At 44.2% G+C, this 23,067-nt stretch overlaps 1 protein-coding gene across 1 annotated transcript in view; it reads left to right on the plus strand.

The window, feature by feature from the left end:
* Positions 1–23,067, plus strand: part of SLC4A10 (solute carrier family 4 member 10) — a 299,055-nt gene that overhangs the window by 46,383 nt on the left and 229,605 nt on the right. The window contains 1 exon segment of the mRNA XM_029605602.1: positions 16,422–16,510. Coding sequence (XP_029461462.1) covers positions 16,422–16,510 — 89 coding nt within the window.

A 23,067-nucleotide genomic window follows, 5' to 3' on the forward strand; every position in this document is an offset into this window, starting at 1 on the left:
TATGTTCTGCTGCCCTCTATAGGCCGTCAGTGTGTGCAGTGGGTCGGTTCTGACACACTTTGTGCACTTGGGTTTTGGGCGCGCTTTTTATGTGCACAAACTTTTATATGTGCTTAACTTGGCACATAAGTTGTGCTTACGTCTTGCTGCGCTTTCTTCTAGGCGCTTATTTTTTGGGCGCATTTCATTTTTTAACATGTTTACCCCAGTGATGGCACTGGTAAACAGGAAGCCTAAGGGGTGGATTTTAAGAGCCCTGCTCGCCTAAATCCGCCCAAATCCAGGCGGATTTAGGCGAGCAGGGCCCTGCGCGCCGGTGAGCCTATTTTACATAGGCTCACCGGCGCGCGCAGAGCCCCAGGACTCGCGTAAGTCCCGGGGTTTTCGGAGGGGTGCGTGTCGGGGGCGTGTCGGTGGCGGGACCGAGCGCAGCGCCGTTTTGGGGGCGTGTCGGGAGCGTTTCGGGGGCGGGTCCGGGGGCGTGGTTACGGCCCGGGGCGGTTCGGGGGCATGGCCGCGCCCTCCGGACCCGCCCCCAGGTCACGTCCCGGCGCGCTAGCGGCCTGCTGGTGCGCGGGGATTTACGCCTCCCTCTGGGAGGCGTAAATCCCCCAACAAAGGTAAGGATGGGGTTTAGACAGAGCCGGGCGGGTGGGTTAGGTAGGGGAAGGGAGGGGAAGGTGAGGGGAGGGCAAAAGAAAGTTCCCTCCGAGGCCGCTCCGATTTCGGAGCGGCCTTGGAGGGAACGGAGGTAGGCTGCGCGGCTCGGCGTGCGCCAGCTATACAGAATCCATAGCCTTGTGCGCGCCGATCCCGGATTTTAGCGGATACGCGCGGCTCCGCGCGTATCTACTAAAATCCCGCGTACTTTTGCTTGCGCCTGATGCGCCAGCAAAAGTACGCCTATTCGCGCGGTCTGAAAATCTACCCCTAAGCGTCTTCCTATTTGTGTTGCCTGTCATATTAGGGCTTCTCAGCCTGACCTGGCTTCTAACCTATGTCAGCACTGCTCAGACGCTCAGGGAGTGTTGGCTCTTCCCATTCTGATGATGGGTTGGTCATGGCCTTGACTGGGGGGATGACAGATCTTTGTTCTCCCTTGACTGGCTCCTCTGCTGGCGAGGGCAGTTCTGTGGGATCAGCTCCATTTCCTTCTGGGCTTGGTCTGGACAGGGCTGCTTTTTCTTGGATGGAAATTTTTCAAGGTTTATAAGCCTTTCTCAGGAGCAGTCCTCCGCTTCCTCCATTTCTATCCGGTCAGAACCTCAGCCAGTGGCTCCTTCCTCTTCCAGTCCTATGCTTATGCGCTGGGGCTCGCCTCAGCTCCCTGCGGGTGTTCCTGACAGGAATCCAGATGGCACTGATGATGAGATTGATCCAGGAAGATGGGGAAATTCCTCCAGGGCTGGAACTGTATCGAGCAATGTTGCGGTTCTTTCATAGAGATGAACTGTGGGCACTGATTTCCCAGCTGGATGTTCCTGGTTCCTTATGTATAGCCTTTTGTTTTTTCCCAGTGATGGATGCCATCCAGGAATTGATTGATCTGGAATGGGATGCCCCAGAGGCAAATTTTAAAGGGGGTTGGACATTGGAAGGCCTGTACACCCTGGATCTGGCTGTGAGAGAACATTTGCATTTTCCCTAAGTGGATGGTCTGGTATGTGTCGTGTCTAAGTGAACGACTATCCCTGTAGAGGAAGGAGCAGCCTTGAAGGAGGTGCATGATAGAAGGATTGAGGCTATTCTTAAGCAAGCCTTTGAGACAGTGGTGATGAATTTACAGATTGCCTCCTGCTGTGCCCTAGTGGTGAGATCTTGTCTGCTTCTCTCTCAGGAGGTTGATGAGGCTGGAGGGAATTCCAGAGTGGTTATGGAACCTGCTGCTGCCTTTTAAGCAGACACAGGCTGTGATTTGGTCTGAACCTTGGCAAGAGGAGTGACTTTGGTGATAGCGGCCAGGCGTCAACTCTAGTTGCGAAATTGGTCAGTTGACATGGCTTCCAAAGCCAGTCATATCAAGATGCCCTTTAAAGGATCACTCATGTTTGGGAGCGAGTTAGAGAAACTGGCCAGTAAATGCGGCAAGTCTCCGGTGCCTCAGTTGCCAGAGGATAAGAAACAGTTACAGCGCCCCTTTGGTATGAGGGGTCGGTTCCAGGGTTCCTGGTATTTTCATCCCTACAGAGGAACAACCTTTAAGCAGACTCAGTCTTTCAGTAGCTCTCAGTCCTTTCCTCCCCAGCAGCCCAAGAGAGGAGCAGGCTCAGGTGGTGGACCTTCCCGAGCTTCCCAATGAAGGTTTGCCAACCCATAACAGGAAATAGTGGGATGTCTCTCTCTCTCTTTTATCAGAGGTGGCTAGAAATTACATCGAACCAGTGGGTCCTGGAGGTGATACGTGAAGGGTATGCACTGAAATTTTGCAGTATTCCTCTAGATGTGTTCATGGTGTCCCCTTGCCTCTCCCCACAGAAGAAGCAGGCAGTGGACTTTCATGCTTCAAAGGCTCCTCAGACTGAGGGCTATGATTCCGGTGCCCAGTTCTCAAGAAAACATGGGGCGATACTCCATTTATTTTATTGTGCCCAAGAAGGAGGACTTCTTTCATCCCATCTTGGATCTCAAGAGGGTTAACCATCACTTGAAGATGACTCATTTTCGAATGGAAACCTTATGCTCTATAATAATGATGGTACAGTCAGGGGAATTTATGACCTCCTTGGATCTGTCAGAGACTTACCTTCATATTCCCATCTCATTGGAACACCAACAATTTCTATGCTTTGTATTGTTGGGGTGCCATTATCAGTTTCGGGTGCTGCCTTTCGATCTAGCTACCGCTTCCAGAACATTTTCCAAGATTATGGTGGTGGTAGAGGTGGCCTTGCGAAAAGAAGGAATCCTGGTACACCCATATTTGGATGACTGGCTAATTCAAGCCAAGTATCAGGAAGAGAGCTGCCTGGTGTCACACAAGGTGATCTACTTATTGCAGGAGCAATTGCAGGAGCAATCTTCAACCATCTCAGTCATTGGAGTATCTGGGGGCCTGGTTCAACACAGGACAGGACAGAGTTTTCCTACCGAAAGTTCGGATCTAGAGATTGATGTCTTAAGTGTGTCAGTTGGCAAACACCATACGCCCGATATTGTGGTCCTACCTACAGGCACTCGGCTTGATGGCCACTACCCTGGAAGTGGTGCCATAGGCAAGGGCACATATGCATCCTCTTCAGCTCTCTCTACTATCTTGTTGGAACTTTCAGTCTCAGGATTATGTGGTTTGGCTCCATTTGCCAATGGAAATCTGTTCCCTCCTCCAGTGGTGGTTGCAGGAACATCATCTGAGAAAGGGAGTTCCCTTGTCCTCTCCGGCCTGGTTGGTATTCACGACAGATTATGGGTGGGGCAGAATTATGGGTGGGGCCGAAATTGGTCTGGAATAGTCTTAGGTTGGTATGAACATAGTTACCTCTATGGATGGGACCATGCTGGGTTTTACCAGAGTGCAACTCCTGCAGCAGGCAGATTCTCCAAGTAGCACAGAATTTTTGTCATCAGGCTATTACTATGCCCATGCTTAGGCACCGAATGTTTGGGGAACAGTAGGTGGTCTATGATTTACTACCTTTGGCCATGCTAAATCTCATTCAGTAAAAACAGCCACCTGGTAAACTTATAGCAGCCCTTCAAATGGGGTGGCAGGTTTTAAGCACCAACGTGCCTAGGGATATTATAGAAAATAAAAAAACATAAAAAATAAAAACAAAATATCCACAATTAGCCCTTCTACCTGGCCATGCAAAGGGTACAATGTATCAAACATAACAGGAGGACAGTAGAAATAAAAGTAATAACGCAAAAAAAGTTTATATATAAAAGAAAGAAGCATATAACGGTGTCTGCAAGCCGGGGACAAGTGCATGACCACCTTAAATGGTGGTAGCCTGATCCTCTCAATCATTCACCCCATATGTAATTTGAAAAACACTCTTGACAATCTAAACACTATCCATTGTCCATAAATCCAAATGATAGTAATTTTTAATGCACATAAAATAAGATGCAAATGTTCTGAAAAACCGGCGTGTTAGAAGAGAAACCGAAACCCCAATGTCAGCTGGCGTTTCAAATCTCCTGCATCGGAGAGGTTTATCTGAAAGTTTGAAACTCCTCTCTCCATTGTGTAGAGTATTGTATCTGGATCTCCCTGTCTCCAAATGAATCAAGAATGGCAGTGAACTGAGTCGACCAAAAGAGTGTATCACCACCAGTTCTCATCATTGATGGCATCCAGGCCACCCGTTACCTGCTGTGAATTACCTCATGGCTGTTGGTGGTGTCACTTATCTTTCAGGTGGAACACAATTCGCAATATCTTGATGTGTGGCTAGATTATGAACTCCTCTGTCATTTTGTGGGGCATTAAAATGTTTATTTCAGTGGATATTGGGCCCTCAGGTACCCGTTCTATTTTGGTCTGCAGTTCAAGAAGGTGTAGGTCAGCTATTTCTAGCTCTTTCCTATCTCGAGAAGATTACCGCATCTTTGTGTTCTCGAGCTTGTCCTATTCTAAGTTGTCCAAGTATTCTGTCGGCAATGTTAGGAAATCTACTCTCTTCTTGGGGCATTAAGTAGTTATCACAGTGGGTATAAGACTTGCAGGTGCCCATGCTATTTTGGTTTGCAGTTCAGGAAAGTGTAGGTCAGCTATCTCTAGCTTTCTTCTCTTTGGAAGGCTCCTGCAGTTTTTTGTGTTTTGCTAGTATTACTGTGGATGAGCACAACTTCCAAACTCACCCCATCATGAGTTGATTTTGTATTTGTGCAGATGTAGGCCAGCAAAATGCTGGCTTGTTAGCCAAGTCACTGACAGTACATCTGATATTGAGCTTTTCTATGACGGCCTCTAACAGTAACATTGGCATACCATCCTGTCCACATCACAGAAAGCAATTCTATTTGCCAGGAGCACTTTATCTCCCATTGTTGTCTCAGCTAATGGGTGACTGGTTTGCATGTCCAACAACATCAAGTGTAGCAAGCTTGTATAGATTGTTTTGTGTGAGAAGTTTCAGTCTCTCTTGCACCTGCTCCTGCAAGGAGTCCACAAACTGCAACACCTGTTCCATTCCCTCTTGTTCATGGAAATCCTTTAACTTTTCCTCCAGAATACTTACAATAGAGAAGACACTGCCAGGATGGTGCTTCTGTGTGGCATCCTTAAAATACTTCAGGATGTGTATCAGCTGCCTCATCATTACCCAATCATGATGCCCCAGGGAGCAATGCACACCTTTCTCTGTTTCCAGAGACAGATCTTAAAGGGGTGTTTACTGCTCTATTAACTTCTGCAGCATCATATACAGTATGTGGAATTCCAATATTTGCCAACATCTTGACTAAGATACATGTAATGCAACCCAAAATCTTTGTAATTGGGAGCTAACATATGCGGCAGACACTTAAAGGCAACATCAAGGACAACCATTTTCCCGATGTATCTAGTTACTATTCATGTGGTCTGACCACATGAATAGACATCAACAATCAAGTTTAAAACGGAGATTCCAAAGGAACAGAATTGCATGAGAGGGGCCAGCTTCAATAATAATATACATGTATATAAATGATGCCTTGTCCTTTTTGCTTATAGGAATCAGGAAGTAGGGGTAGGATATATATAGATTGTAAGTGGACATGTCCACAGGGAATTTGAAAATATATGTAGTATTCAATGCATATTGTAAACATTACATAGGCTCATGTGAGTCTTATATGCTGGCATCATTGTGTATTCTGATGATTTTAGGGTGTGAATGAGTGTGAGTGAGGTTTTATGTTTTATGGACACATTCTTAAAACAGATTTGATATTTGTGATAATAAAGTTGCACGCTTTTCTCTTTAATATTGTTCATGTTGCACTATATAGAGGAAATAGTTCTCGTTACCCAGTGAGTGTAATTGATAATAAATCTCCATATAATATTTATCCCTATTCATAACTTTGCACTTCCTTAATAACATTGTCTTATTCTGTAGTTTTTTTATTGCACAAGATTCTATTGTTGATAAATTAAAAACCACATTATTTCAACCTTTAAGCAAAGCTATCAAATTTCTCAAAACCTATTTCTGAGAAAACCAATTTCTAATCTGAATCAGAGATTCTCTCTATGGTGCATGCAACAGAAGCAGAGTAGTGTTGTCAATATATCCCACCATGTTGTGGAATGTAAAGAGTGAGCTGACTTAAAGGATCCCTTGTACTCAGATATGACCCAATGACCCACTCACAATAATGTTTGCTAGTGCATTGGAAACCCAGGTTCTGATTCTGAATCCAGCTTCTACTCTGTGTTCTCAGCACTTGGGATGAGTCCAGGCTGTTACTTAGCAGTGACAGCAGCCACTGTGGCCAGTAAAAAGAGTACTTGTACTAGATCCTGTCAGGAGCCATGATCAGTGTCCATTGACCACAGATTATTGCTGTGAGGACCACACTGAGGGGCTGATGCAATAAAGTGCTCCCAGCCTAGCACACAGGTTTACATGGTGGTTGGATACACATTTTGGATGCGCTAAACTAGTACCCAATGCAGTAAGTATGCATAGCTGATAGCACCCATCACATGTTTATTCCATTTAAATGAGGCTATTAGCTATTATCTCCAGATGCATGAATGCCCAAAGCACACTTTTTAATGCGGCAAATGTAACTCCAGCCCCCGAGTAAAGTCAATTCGCAAGTCAAGGGCTCATGAGAAATAAAAAAAATGTTCCTCTCTGTTAGGATGAGTGTTTCCTCCTACATAGTATCATTGTACCACTTTAATTTACTGTTTGCAGTGGAGAAAAATAAATGTATATTGGCTTGATTTAAAAAAAAAAATTTATGGCCAAAAAATGTAGACGCCCATAGTGTTGCGATTCCTGCCCGCGGAGTTTCCCCTGTGAGCAGGCCTCTTACTTTCCTGCGCTGCCCTTCCCGTCGTGGCCGAGAAGCCGCCGAAGGGACGCTGCCAACTTCTTTTCTGTCTCGCGGCAGGAAGCCACCCTGCTTACCTTCCAAGCGGCCTGGAGGCCGCCACTGCTGCTGCACTGCTGCGGCCTGGACTGCCACGGACTTTTTCCTTCTTAGCGGCAGAGAGCCGTGAGCCTGCCTTCTGTCACAAGCGACATGGAACCGCCAGCAACTTGTTGAGGCCTGACTTGCGGCCTGGGGCCGCCCCTGAATGATCCTTCGTGGCACAGAAGCCGCTGACAGTCGTGCCTTGCTTCTGTCTGCCTCTAGGCACATGGCCGTGCCTCTCTATAAGATTTAAAGGGCCCGCGGCCAGATATGCCCCGGGCTCCATCTGATGATATTTTCCTGGGCATCTTCCTGCTAGCCCTATAAAAGGGCTTCTCCAGCACTCCTGTGTTGCCTTGCATCAGAGTTCTTCATCCCTGGAGGTTTCCGTCTTCCAGCACTCCATCAGGTCTTCATTTCTCGTTCTTCATTGGAGCTCCCTGTCTTGAGTCTTCATTGCTTCCTGAGTCTTCGTGGTTTCCTGATGTTCCATGTCTTCATGTTCCGAGGTTCCTAGTCCAGGCTTCCTGATGTTCCACTTCCTTTTCCTGATGTTCCAAGGTTCTGTTCCTCCTTCGCTTGTTCCGAGCCCTCTTATATAGAAACATAGAAACATAGAAATGATGGCAGAAGATGACCAAATGGCCCATCCAGTCTGCCCAGCAAGCTTCACACTTTTTTTTTCTCATACTTATCTGTTACTCTTGGCTCTTAGTAACCCTTTGGTTCTATTTCCCTTCCACCCAGTGGCGTAGCCACGGGTGGGCCTGGGTGGGCAGGTGCCCACCCAACTTAGACCCAGGCCCACCCAACTGGCACCGGAACTGCAAGGCTGTCGCGGGATCCCATCCCCGTGACAGCGAACAAGAGAACCCACGCCTCGCGCGCCATCACGGCACACATGGGGAAGTGCTGCTGCGGCCGTATGGCCAACCGGTCTTCTTGTTGAGGGGGGGGGGGAAGCGGAAGCGCCGCACGCAGCTTCCGCTTCCTCCAATGCAGGAAGATCAGCTGCCTCTCCTGCTGCCACCCGTTCTCCTGCTATCTTCGGGCCAAACGGCCCACCAAACTTCCTGTTTGGGGGTGGGGGAGCGGAAGCGCCGCGCACAGCTTCCGCTTTCTCCCCCAAAACAGGAAGATCAGCTGCCTCTCCTGCTGCCACCGGACTCCTGCTATCTTCGGGCGTCGGGCCCACCGATCTTCCTGCTTGGGGGGGGGGGGGAGGGAGGAAGCGGACGTTGTGCGCTGCGCTTCCGTTCACCCCCCCCCGACAGGAAGTTCGGCGGGCCCGACGCCCGAAGATAGCAGGAGTCCGGTGGCAGCAGGAGAGGCAGCTGATCTTCCTGCTTTGGGGGGAGGAAGCGGAAGCTGTGCACGTGCTTGAATGTGTATGTGTGGATGAGACTGGGAGTGTGTGTGGGTGAAAACTGGAGCCTGGGTGTGTATGTGGGTGAGAATGGAAGCTTGAATATATGGGTGAATGGGAGCTCGAATGTGTGTATGTGTGGTTGAGAATGGGAGCCTGGGTTTGTGTGTGGGTGAGAATGGGAGCTTGAATGTGTGTATGTGTGGGTGAGAATGGAAGCTTGAATATGTGGGTGAATGGGAGCTTGAATGTGTGTATGTGTGGGTGAGAATGGGAGCTTGAATGTGTGTATATATGGGTGAGAATGAGAGCCTGGGTTTGTGTGGGTGGGTGAGAATGGAAGCTTGAATATGTGGATAAGAATGGGTGCTTGAATGTGTGTATGTGTGGGTGAGAATAGGACCTTAAATGTGTATATGTATGGATGAGAATGGGAGCTTGAATATGTGTGGGTGAGACTGGGAGCATGGGTTTGTGGGTGAGAATGGGAGTCTGGGTTTATGTGTGTGGGTGAGAATGGGTGCCTGGATGTGCGTCTGTGTGTGCATAAGAATATAAGCCTGGGGAGGGGTGAGAAAGTGAGAACTTGTATGTGTGTATGCAGAGAATGTGAGCTTGGGGGGGGGGAGGAGAGCATATGAGAGTGAGAGCTTGAGTGTGTGAGAGGGAGTCTGTGAGAGAAAGTGTGAGTGTGTGTGTGTGTGTGTGTGTGTGTGTGTGTGTGTGTGTGTGGAAGGGAAGAAGACAGTAATAGAAGAAAGACACTGAAAAGGAATTAGGAAATGAGCTATAAGGGAAAAAATGGGAAAAAGAGACCAGGACCAACTGATTTGAAAAATACAAAGATCAGACAACAAAGGTAAAAATATATATCTATATTTTGAGATATTAGCAATTTAAATATAAGCAACACAACCGCTCTCTCAAAATTTATGGACAGGTAGGAGCCGTGTATAAAATCGTAATGATAAGAAGGCTAAAGTACCACAAATCACCGTGAATTATGTTTGTATCATTAAGTAAACCTCATACTTAGGCGTAGATGTGAATGCTATGCTGCATAATTTGGCATTATTTATCAGTAAAAAAACAACTAGTAGACCTGCATGCCTACAGCCCACCCATGTTAACCTTGTGCCCACCCAAAAAATCAATTCTGGCTACGCCACTGCTTCCACCCCCACCATTAATGCAAGGAGCAGTGTTGGAGCTGCATCTAAGTGTAATATATAGCTTAAATTAGTTAGGGGTAGTAATCGCTGCAATAAGCAAGCTACACCCATGCCCATTTGTCTACCCAGACTATGCAACTCAGTCCCTGTTGGTTGTTGTCTGTATATAGATCCACTTTTCTTCATTCCCCCTGCCGTTGAAGCAGAGAGCTATGCTGGATTTGCACGAAGTATCAGACTTTCTCCCCTGCCGTAGAAGCAGAGAGCTATGCTGGATATGCACGTAGTATCAGACTTCCTCCCCTGCCGTTGTAGCAGAGAGCTATGCTGGTTATGCATTGAAAGTGAAGGATCAAGCTTATTTGGTTTGGGGTAGTAACCGCCGTAACAAGCAAGCTACTCCCCGCTTTTTGTGAATGCAAATCTTTTTCCACATTTCCTCTTGCCGTTGAAGCTTGGAGCAATGTTGGAGTCGCATTAATCGTGTGTATGTTTATTGAATAAGGGTATTATCTCCAGGCAGTAGAGGTCATTCCCATGAGCCACCCGTTCTTCATTCATGCCCTCTAGACTTTATGGATCCACAGTGTTTATCCCATGCCCTTTTGAAGTCCTTCACAGTTCTGGTCTTCACCACTTCCTCTGGAAGGGTATTCCAGGCATCCACCACCCTCTCCGTGAAGGAGAGGGTGGTGGATGCCTCTTGACCCTCTTGACCCTCCAGCTCCTCTGGTTCTCCAGATGACACCTTGTTGGGGTAAATCCGTCTCATCGGTTCCTGTTCTCGTCATTGGAGTTTCATCTAACCTGGAATCCCTTCCTGCGCTTGTCCCGCTCTCCGCGTGGTCCATGAACAGCCTCTCCAGGTTGTGTAGTGTGCGCAATGGGACAGGGTGGTCCGTGACCAGTCCATTGGGTCCGCCCGCATTGGTGGGTTGTGTAGGGTGGCCTGAGAGACAGTGCTAATGTCTGAACCTTCCAAGCTCCTCGTCTCGTCCAGAGTCTTCCAAGCTCCTCACCTCATCTAGAGTCTTCTATGTCACTAGGCCTTCATCTGCCCTTGTCCTCAGTTCGGCCTGCTGCTTCTTGCCGATACCTAGCGGCAGGCCTGAAAGGGCTGGAAACAGTCGGAGGACTGTTCAGTAACCAACATTGCGTTGTTGGCCTTCCAGAAGCATGCAGGTCCGGTAGAGGGTCAGACCTTAGTCTTCACCCATGCTTGGACATGCCTCGCCTACCTTGGTGCTGCTCTGGATCTTCTGGGGTCGTGCTGAGACCCAAGGGCACACAATGCCCTCAAGATGGGACCGCTCTCCTAGCGCTCCCAGAACAGAATGCAAGGCCTCCTAAGGCTTCCCAGAACACATAGCAAGGGGTGCTTAATATAAAACACTTCAGCAACCTCAGCAAAATAACAGAAAAATCGGTCTGAAGAATCAGGATAAAAATGCACGCTCATATTGAGTGCCTGTTGCAATTGTGGGCAGCCGATGCAATTAAGCACTATGGATGCACAATTCTCCCCTAACGTACCCTTTCTTACGCAGCCCCTCATTTGCATACTGCATCGGGTGCCCAGGGGATGTGGCTGCGGCTGCACATGCGTTAGGAAAACAGGCATAAGAACATAAGGGGTAGATCTTCAAAAAATACGCGATCGCGTACTTTTGTTCGTGCACCAGGCACGTTTCGGGAACGCCCTGGACATGCCCCCTCCCACCCCTTTTCGAAAGCCCCGGGACTTACGCGCGTCCCGGGGCTTTACGCGCGCCGGCGCACGAGGGCTCTGCGCGCGTAAATCCGGAAGGATTTACGCGTGCGGGCCTTTTAAAATCCGCCCCTAAGAACATAAGAAAATGCCATACTGGGTCAGACCAAGGGTCCATCAAGCCCAGCATCCTGCTTCCAACAGTGGCCAATCCAGGCCATAAGAACCTGCAAGTACCCAAAAACTAAGTCTATTCCATGTAACCATTGCTAATGGCAGTGGCTATTCTCTAAGTGAACTTAATAGCAGGTAATGGACTTCTCCTCCAAGAACTTATCCAATCCTTTTTTAAACACAGCTATACTAACTGCACTCAATACGAGCACCCGTTTTCAGCATGCATCTTGTTGCATTGCTCCTGAGAGTGTGTGGGTGTGTGTGTGTGTGGGGGGGGGGGGGGTGGAAGAACACAAAAAGGAGTTTAAAATCCCAACAGCCTTGAATGAAGGCTCATGGCTGCCAAAATCAAAATGGCCAGCACTGAACATCAGTAGCTGGTAAAGAAAATTGCAAGACTGGAAAAGTGTAGTCCATCGAGCACACAAAATTTACAAAGGCATTCTATTTCACCTCTGCACCCTTCACCTCATAAGCCCTCTCACACAACTACCCCCTCCTCCAGCCAATCCACTCTTTTACACCCTCCAGGCTCTCTCTCATCCCTCAACCAATCCTCTTTCACCTCCTGCAGTCCCTCATATATTTCTCTTACACAAAGACACACACACACACACACACACACATGTTCCTAAGCAATCCTTTCTCTCATCACCTCCAACTCCTCTTGCACCCCTCCAGACAATGCCCCTCTCATCATATAGACCTTCCTCACAACTCCTCAGTATTTCTCCTCTCATCTCTCCAGATACTCCTGCTCTCACAACTCTGAGTTTCTATGCAGTTCCCCTCCAACTGTTGCCCTCCACCAGTCAGTCCTCCTCTCATCTTTCTCTACATCCATCCCCTCCCCTCTTTATCCTCCCTCAGCCTATCCTTCTTTAATCCTCTCAGACACTCTTCATATCCCACCAGCTGATCTTCCCATACCCTCCTTAGCACCTTCCCTGGCAGATCCCTGCATTTTTCACTACCACTGATCCAGAATGAATGTGGGAGATCTGTGTGTGTGTTGAGGGGGATGTTTTGGGGGGGGGTGGAGGGTGTATCTATGTGAGTGATTGAGTTTGTTATAGCAACCAGTGGAAGAATATGTGTGTGTTTGGGGAGAATGGAGTATGTGGTGTATGTGTTTTGGGAATATGTAGGGATTGTGGGGGGTGTAGGTTACTTGCATGTGTGTGTTGAGGGTGTGTTTGTGGGAGGAGGCATCCATATTTGCTTTGGCCACTGATGGGGAACTGTGTGTATTGAATGTGTGTGTATGTTGAAGGGGTAAGGTATGTGTGTGTATGTCTCTGTGTGTGGGGGATGTGTATATGTCAGGTGTTGTTCAGAGTGTGTACTATGCGCATGTGTGGGTGATGCTTCAACTGTCTTGGGAATGTGTGTGTGTGGAAGGGATTTTGGGGGATGTGTGTGTGAGTGTGTTTGTGATAGAGTGTGTGTTTGTGTGCTCTTACCACAAGCTCCTTCTGCCCACAGATTTTTAGACATATAGGGGTAGATATTCAAAGCATGTTCAGCACTATGTAGCCAGATAAGCGGGACTTATGCAGCTGAGAAACGGCCACTGAATATGTGCTAACTTTCAGCTGTCATTGCTTAGCTATATAAGTCCCTTATATGGATAAAAGCTACATGCAAAAAACTGGGTGTGTACCGGGTGGATCAGGTGTTGAGAAAGTTAGCCATATAACTTATACAGGTAACAACCAATATTCGGAGTTAGCTGGATAAGTTTATTTCTAAGTTTAGATGCCTCATAGAGCAAGTCTAAACTTAGGCGGGTAGACTTATCCGTGAAGTGTGCACAGATACACTTATATTTAGCAGTTCTGCGGTGCTGCTGAATAAACATCATAACTTAGCCGGATTAGTTCTAATTGGCTAAGTTACTTACACAGCCAGCTCTGAATATCTATCCCTTAATTTCCTGGAAGCTGGATTTGTACACAAGTAATTTCCTACTCAGCAGAATTTTACACACGTAAACTGCGCATGCACAGATGAAAACGGATACAAAGACCATCATAAGCATATAAGGCATTACTACAGTAGCTCACTATAATCACAATTATATGTGCTAATTGCACATAAAATAATACAATAGAAATAATTTACCTTTAGTAAGTTTAAGTAGCTAACAGATTTCACCTGGCTGAATTAAATTGTGATGGAGGTGGTTCTATTGATGTGGGAATTTAAAAAAAAAAAAAAACCTATCAGAAGAGAACATCACTACCCAAAAATGACACCCATTAGATACAAAGATGCAATCAGACTCCTATGGAAAATATTTTTCATGTGAAATATAGTGCAGTCATCTGTCATTTCCCATGCTATAAACAAGACATGAATTTTAAAACTTACCATGGAATTATTTTATAACTAGCTGAAATGCCTACCATAAATGACAGAGTGCCAGTGGTTGAGCAATGATCACTTGTGCCCTGGTGCATGTTTTCCTATCAGCCCCTGAAAACACACACACACGCGAGCGCGCGTGCGGGCACACACACACATACGCGCGTGCGCGCATACACACACACACACACACACACACACACACAGATACACCTCTCACTCCTTCTTTCTCTCCTTGCCTCCAGGCCAGAACCCCATTTTGCCTCATTCTTTCTTCTCCACCTTTCCTCATACTGCACACTACCACTATCTCGCACCATCCCCCCCCCCCCAACCCAGAGCCTACCTCACACTCTCAATTTTCCTTCTCCCTGCTAAGTTGGACCTCGAGTACACACTCCCTCCTTGTGAAGCCAGATTCCATCACTTTCTCTCGTTCCCCCAAACCAAACCCCATCCCATTCTCTTTTTTATTCTTGTCTGAGGTAATGGCATTGAGTTTATTTTAAGGAGCATGTTCCTAAAATGCTGGAGAATGTTCCCAACGTCAACTGCATGGGGCAACGGCAGCAAAAAGTGTCTGGAAGGTGCAGTGCCAGTCGCTTCTGCCCATAGCAGCTGTTCAGCGGGGATGCAGAGATTTCAGGAGCAGGAATCAGGCCCATGTGAGAAGAAGCCATACATTTGCCTTTGCCAGTTACATAAACTTTTTTTTAAGGGGGGAATTTATTAGCCTGAGTGACCAGGCAGCAGAGCTGTGAGGTGCCAGGAGTGATAGTATCATAGTGGTAGCCAAATGGGTTCACCTAGTATGACAGACAGTGACGGATTTAGGATTTTGGGACACCTGGGCACTGTTGATGATATCAGTCCCTGTCATACCCTTTTTCCCTCAGCCCCAGTGCTGGACAACAGGGGAAAGAGGGTCTAAGGCATAATCCCCTAATTTCTTGAGGCATCTCAGGATTAGATCATGTGGCAAAAATGTAACAATTCTGAAGCAAATTGGCAAACATTTCCTTCTTTGATATTGCATTATGAAATTAGAGCAGTTCTATACTATATTTATTAGCATAATTTATATTATTTTTATTGGAAGGCAGCAAATCTTCAGCTAGCTACTACTGCCCTAGGCACAGGCCTAATGTGCCTATTGACAAATCCAGGCCTGATGACAGAGGTGAGTGGAGTAGTAATGGGAGAGTCCTGAATTTAGCTGCATTGGCGCCATGTGTGGAACCCCAGCATCTTCTGTGCTAGGTCACCAGAACCAATCGGAGACTCAAAAGGCCGAGCTTCTCTTCTCCTTTCATGGTAAGATGGGTGAAAGATGGAAAGCAGCTTTTATAGTAGAGGATAATAAAATTGCTCTGTGGTCAGCGCCTGCACTTAGAAATCTGTGTTAGATTTGAGCAGACATGCAGCTAGGGAGGAACCCATGCAAGAAATTTAATGTTCTATTTGCTATCGAAAAATGTGGGTTATTTTTTTTTAAATAGCAGAAAAGCCCCATGCACCGCGGGATGTTATGAAGGTCTATAACACAACCACACCTGGTATGTAAGTGATGGGGTACTGATTTGAATAATGGTAATTTTGAAAAATTCAATAATTTAATTGTTGATGTGGTGCTCTGTAATATAGTTATTTTATCATCAACTTTTGGAAAAAAAACGAGTCTTCACAGTTTATTTTTTTTAATTCCAGAGCAATAAAATGGAAGAGACTATTTAGTACACCTGACCCTAACTAGAATGCTAATTGAAAACTATGAAACCTTTGCTTATGACTATCTTGGTTTCTAAAGAGAAATCAATTGTGATAGAAATGAAACCCCCAGGCTTCTCAACAATTACTTAAAAAAATAAAAAAGAGCATTAAAACTGTGTGGCAGGAGGGAAAAGCCAACAAACTCTGCTCTGGTGTGTGTGAGGTCGTTCTTTCAGGACTGGGCATCATCTTTCTCTGTGAATGGGCTCTTTGCTGGATATCCTGTGAGCAGTATTGCTGCAGAAGCAAATGTGGCAAATTTTTCAGTTTCTCCTAATTGTGAATGTGTGCATGTATTGGATTGATTTCCTCCACCGTGAGTTTTCCTCAGGCTTCACTGATAACTAGTCTCCATTAGGATATGCCAGAAGACAAAATGTAAAACTAACTAGTGTAATTGTATGTTTATGATTGTAATTGTAACTCACCTAGGGCTTGGGTTTGGAGAGTTAATTCAATTTTTTAAGAAATCCAGATTCTTCCTTCTCATTTCCTTTGTCTTTCTGAGAACTCAGCCTTACTCTGTAATATATCTATATATATTTAGATATATTTTTTTTATTAGCAAAGATGAATTAATCACTATATCAGGATTACTGACTATTGTAACGATGTCATACAGTTTGAACCTCAGAAAATTAATCTCTTTATGCTGATGCTGCATGATGTGAGATACCATGCAGCATCATTTGAGATATCTTATTGGAATTTTCATGGTTATTTTAACAAGAGTATTCATTTTGCTTCTAATTAACTCTATTCTAAAACAATTTTTTTTCAGCAGGTCAAATTGTTTCTCCTCAGTCTGCTCCAGCCTGCATTGAAACCAAAAATGATGTCAGTAGAGAAAACAGCACTCTGGATGTTGGCAAGGTAAGCCTGAATGAAGAAGGGATCTGATTGGTTAAATTAAGTAATGCTTGTGACCCACAAAGTTTTAAAACATCTTGGGCTGACATGATGGCTATGATGATAAATACTGGGCACTACCATATGGAAGGTGGCTGGTTTGCTCCCCAGGTCAGGTCTTCTGCTCCCTGAATCTGCTGAACATACTGTGGAGAAGGAATCATGGTCATTGCCTAAAGATGACACCTAGTTGTCAGAGACAGAGCCCTAGTGCATGGCTTCTATTCCAGGATCATCACTATAATGATAGAACTAAACATAATTTGGGAGGGGATATAAAATAAGACAAAAAGAATCCAGGGTAGTTGTGAATGAAGGTTATTGGTGCCACCAAGAGCTGGGAGTGCAAAGGAGTAGATGAAAGATGCTGGATAAAATTTTTAAAAATTCTGTTCAGTCTCCTTTCTGACCAGTATCTTTCATCGATACAGTATATTTTATCATGGGAGGGACAATTTGTATATTGTCGCAATGCTTGCAGGGGTACGGTTACTCTGCATCCATGAGCTAGCAAGCTTATTTTCAAAGGGAAACTCCCCATGGAGTTTCCCTTTGAAAATACAGATGCTGCACACATGGATGGTAACTTTCAAACATGTGCGTGTGCGCACAAAGGTCAGCCCGCACCCAGGAATGTGGCCATTTTAGAACTTATGAGTGATTATGCATGTATGCTATAAAATAGCCTGGCCGTGTGCACAGAGTATACCAAATTTCAAGTGGACATATGCATGTGCATGCAAATCCTGCATTTACTGTGTAAATCAGGGGATTTTAAAAGGGGCACATGCCAACGCTATTCCCAGTTTTACCAGTTCATCCCAGATCACCCAGTTAAGAGAGAGGTCTTCCAAACCCCCCTAGTTCAATAGTCTTCATTTCCCCCAGTTAGCCCCAACCCTTAAAACCCACAGATCTGTCTAGTTTCTTTATTTTTGAATTTACAAGTTATCCATAGCAGAAGTAAAGTTACGTGGCAGGGGACCTCAGTGCATGCCGTGTTGTGTAAATATATACGTGTACATCACAGCTTCACGCCCCAAAATGCCCATGCCCTGCCCAGACTCCATCCATGCCCCATCCCTTTTTGAAAACTTTCGAGATATGCGTGCTGTAGGAGATATACGTGTATCTCAATGGCTTTTAAAATCCGTTTGGCGTATGTGAGCCCGACTTATTCTTGCATCCCCTAATTAATGCGCGTGCCGGGCTTTTAAAATTCCCTGCCCTGTGGGTGCTTTTGTACTCATGCTCTTTATGCCTGCATAAAAAGTTGTGAATATTGTCCTCATAATTTGTACACTTTCCTTCTCACTAACAGGTTATTAGATGTTAACTCTGCACTAGGATATCAGTGCCACAAAATGAAGGGTTACCAGATAATTCCAAGTCATCAGGAAGTATAACCACTATTGTTGTTGTCTAGGGATGTAAATTCATTTGAAACAAATTTTAATGAACTTTCCCATTTTGTTTCAATTTGGTTTTAAAACAAAACAAAAATAAAGTTGTTTTCATTAAAAAAATGTTTTACTGTCAGCACAGACAAATCCCCTCCCCAGGACCCCCTGCAAACTATTTATTTATTTATTTATGCAATTTTTATATACCATTACACAGAACACAAGATTCTATCTTTACGGTTTACATAGTAAAAATCATTATACAATGGTTAGAAACAGAATAAATACAATAAAATTCAATAAAAAATAAAAATAAATAACTAAAATCTACTCATTAAAAATAAAATAAATATAGTTAAGAAAATAGAAATAAGAATCCCTCTATCAATCTTTAGTTTCTCCCATTCACATCAAACTTCTTACCATATTGTTTCTCCATAGGGTAGGAGCAGGCTCAGGTCACTTCTATCTCACCAGTGATTTGCTTAGAAAGGTCACTGGCTTAATGAAACAAGACTAGCATTGGAAAAATTATTCCATTGGCTTTTCATTTGTTATTTGTTTGTGTTAAAGCACCCAAAGGCTCAGCCAGATGGGAACGAGGGCTCGTATAGGCAAAGCTCCATCTGGGTCTCTGCTTTCTTTGTGTCTGTCTTCTGATGGCAGGAGTCTGCAGGGCATCTCCCTGCAGGTTGCGCCAATCCCACCTCAGCCTAAGGTGGGATTGCAATAGCCAGTGTTGCTTCTGTAGGTGATGCTGCATACCAGCTTCCCTCAACTGAAATATTTCCTGCAGTGAACACACTGAGCAAAATGCAGGTCCTCCATCAATATAAAGTGCCACCAGATCAGATTTCTTCCGCAATCCCTTCTTTACATATTTGGAGGCTAATATTGGCACTGGCAATGAGATAATGGGTGTAACCTGAGGAAAAATGCCAGGAGCATCACTCATACTCTCTACCTGTGCTGCTGTTCTTCTTGGCAGTTGATCTCAACATTAAAAGTATCATCTCTCTCCCCATCATCTGGAGGCTAAGTTGCTACTGACCCCAAATTCACTTCAGCTACTAGTTCTTCAATATCCTCTAATTCAGAGAATTCCAGACAATATTTTTACTCAGAATCAGTTGGTAAAAATACTACCTTCACTGCATCAGAAGCAGAAGCCAAAGAGGAGCCCATGCTGATTTTGGCATTGTACTTCTGTTTCCCTTGCCCTACTAATGCCATTCTTGGATGACTCTCCCATCTTTCTCACTGCTCCATAACAAGAAGGAGAGGGGCAGGTGATAGTGGCACATGCTCTCCAAAATTCAATATATTCTCCATTGAGCTGCCTTCCTCTCCTGCCATTCTGGACCTAAATAAGTCCCTCTTCAATTTAGGTGCAGGACTGCCTTTTTTTATTGCTGCCCCTGTCAAAGCTGTTAACCCTGCCAACATCCCCTCCTCTATCTTTTCCTGATGAAATAGAATTTGTTGAAGTGTACTGCCTACTGGAATTTTGGATATTATAAATGAATGTATTGATAGTTTGTACCTCACTCACAGAATCCCTTATTGAATGGAGAACTGTGTCATGTACACACACATACACATATAGATTGTATATGTGCTGTGCTATGTACAGTAGTGCTGACTCACTCTACACACAAATACCTATTAAACACTATCAGGCAAAAAAGATTGGCAGCCTGGTAAGTCTCTTCTCTTCAGTCTCTGAGCATGCACTGCTCATATCACTGATGTTCAGACAGACAAAGACAAAAAAATCACTAGCACTGCTGAAACTACAATCTTTACACTATCTTCCACTCTGACTTTCCCCCAGTCAAGATAAAAATTCAAATCAGCAGCAGTGCACTGCCTCTCTTTCTGGCACAGTGAGTGTGTGAGACCACTGCAGCATAGAGAAGAGCAGAAGCATCCCTTCATCGATGTCAAATCCCAAAGTTTGTAAGCTTTTTAAAAACTCAATGAGAGGTTCTCATAGCATGTCCTTCTCTGCCAAAAGCTAGAGAGGAAATATAGAGCTTCTTGGACATGCTCAGAATTTTCACTGGAAGTGGATCAGCATCACTTGATTGTAATAGCCGCAGTAGACTAGTTAAAAAGATGCTGCAGCAGGATTTGTCTTCTGACTAGTTTTCTTGACAGCTTATCCTGCCTCGGCTCTGACAAGGCAATGAGATCATACAGACAATAGCTGGTTGCTATAGTTTCCAGTTGTTTTACTTCTCAGCAGTACACAGCCATAGACTTCAATAGACCATAGAAATGAATGGGAAACAAACAAATGGGACAAAGATTATTTGATTCATTCGTGGGACCCCTTAATTTGTTTCAGGTGGCCAGAAATGAAATGATTATAGGAACATTCATTGTTTTACTCATTCATTTCAAACAAATGCACATTCTTAGACAATAGCCAATTTTTGTTTTCCTTGCTTTATTATGTGAGAAATTGTAAGAAAGAGATGGATAAATCAGTGGGATATGAAGGAACCCTTTTGTGTACATAATTAACAGGGGAAGGAGGGAAAGTGGAATGTACCACTGTTCTTAAGATATCAACATTTTTTCAAAGTTTCTCCTGTGTCTTTTCCATTCTATTCTTCCTGGGATTCATTAGGAACAAAATATGTGTGAGATAGAGAAGAGCTGGTGACAACCATCTGGGAAGATTTTGGTTCGTAGCGCCAGAGAGATAATATGAAACCTGCTACAGTTCTGTCAGATTATATACTTTTTGGAAGAAAGACAGGAAGATGTGTGAATATTCCATGATGCCTAGTTTCCTTCTTTGGTACATAAATTTGCACATGATTATGAAATTTATTATGTGAATTACTGTGCAATAAATACATCATTACAATTAGGAAACTAGGCAAGAAATGAACTCAGCTAACTAGTAACCAATAGTAAGGCAGTTTTAAAAATGCTCAGTGACATCACAATGTCAGACAACCCCCCCCCCCCCCCTGAGATTTCAACTGAACTGAATTGGCGTGTTTCCTTATCAGAAATAAAAAGAGGAAAGAATTCTAAATGCCCAGGGTGCTCAGGCCTATAAAAAGCTATTGGGTGTTCTGTGGCACAAGGTGAACACATTGGTTGAATGATTCAAAGGTTATTATGAAGGACAGAAAATTGTGAGGGAGGTACACATACACAGATAGGCACAATTAACTTATAAGAGGGAGGAGGAATAGCCTAGTGGTGAGAGTAGTGGGCTATGAACCAGGAGACCAGTGTTTGAGTCCCAATGTCACTCCTTGTGACCTTGGGCAAGTCACTTTACCCTCCATTGCCTCAGGTACAAAACTTAGATTGTAAGCCCTCTGGGGATAGAGAAATGCCTACAGTACCTGAATGTGAATTATGTGATATCTTGAATCAAATGTCAGTGTATATTAAATAAATAAATAAATAAGACTAGGATTCCTTATAGGAACCTAGGTTAATAAAACTTGAAGAAATTGATTCTTGCAGTTCATATAGTTAAAATTCTAAGACTATAAATCTGGGTAGTAATTAGCTTTTCTGTGAAGGGGTTATACCATTCCTGATGTAGTTTCTTTGGTTCTTACATTTTTTATTGTTTCTTGATTTTACATTTTTTATTGTTTCTTGATTTTATTTTATTTTTTTTTTTTTGTGTTGTGTTGCCATGTTCTATTCTGGCTGTACTCTCACTCACAAGTATAGTCAGGGTTGAATTCAAGTTTATGGTGCGAATAGACAGAGGACCAGGAGTGTGGATTTTGCCCCCAGAAATCAGAAGTCCCAGTTTTAGGTTCCTTGAAAATTTAGCATTCTAGCCATATGCCTATGTTTCCTAAATCCATCCCTGAGTATGATTTATATGTAATTTTTAAATTAAACAGCTTGGATGTTTTTGCTGCATGTGGTATATCAAATTCATTAAGTAAGAATATGACCTTCTGACCAATTAACATAGGAACAGATTTATGACTTAATTTTCAGTTGGATTAATCAGTTCCTTATGCACATTATTCAGTTATAAAGTATTTTTGGATGTAAATGCTTTGCTGTACCGTTGCTCTGGGTTTGTTCTTGTGACAAACCCATTCTGACAGAAGGGCATGAGAGCACAGCCAGGATACAGGATGGAGGTACCTAAAATAAACACAAAATCCAATTAAAAGGAGCATGAACAATTGTTGGACAGCATACATGAAATTCAGTCAAGAAAACTCATAAGATTAGACCATATAGCATAATATTTTTTAAAATTTATTTATCAACATTGTTAAGATTTACAAGGAAACCACAATAAAACACAATCTTAAACTAGGAAAATATCAAAGGAAATAATCTAAGAAAAAGCCATATTGCTAGATTGTATAAAGTCTACATAATGAGAAGCGTGACAAGAATTAGAAAGAGAAAACAAGGTTACATAACCTGCATTAGCTATGTAGTACATTATCATAGACCCTTACCCCAACCATACACACATTCATTTAAGAAAAATAAATCATCATGCAAAAATGTTCCCAGTGGAGAAGGGTCAAAGAAGGTGTGTTTATTCTCTTGAAAATTGTCCTTGCACTTGCACGGGAACTTCAAGAAAAAAGAAGTACCCAGCAGAAGCACCTGAGCTTTTTCCTCAAGAAAAATCTTCCTCTTAAGTTGAGTTGTCTGTGCCATATCAGGAAATATCAACACCCTGAGGCCAATATTCACTAGACTGTTTAGTGGAGAACTTATCCAGCAATTTAGCCTGGTAACTTGTTCCATATATTCAGTGGGATAAACGTCCCACTACCCTAACGTTATTCGGTTACATGTAGTCAGCTTGGGTTTTAAGTTATCCAGCCTCGAGTAGCCAAATAATGTGCTACTTAACCAAGTAACTTTAATAGATATCCAGCTAAGTAGTGCTGTCAAATAAAAAAAAAAAAAATGAAGTAAACGGGCCAATTGCCCGATCCCAGTCCCCTCCCTCCTCCCCCTAAAACGTCATATGTGGCCCTGTCAGGCTGTGCTTTCTACACCCCCCAAACCACTCAAAAATGAGGCCGGGTTTGCCGGCCTCATTTTTTTTTACAACCAAGAAAGCTCGGTTTCCTCCGCCCTCCTTCACTACTC

Source organism: Rhinatrema bivittatum, chromosome 6, assembly GCF_901001135.1.
Source record: "Rhinatrema bivittatum chromosome 6, aRhiBiv1.1, whole genome shotgun sequence".
In the NCBI taxonomy this organism is placed as follows: domain Eukaryota; kingdom Metazoa; phylum Chordata; class Amphibia; order Gymnophiona; family Rhinatrematidae; genus Rhinatrema; species Rhinatrema bivittatum.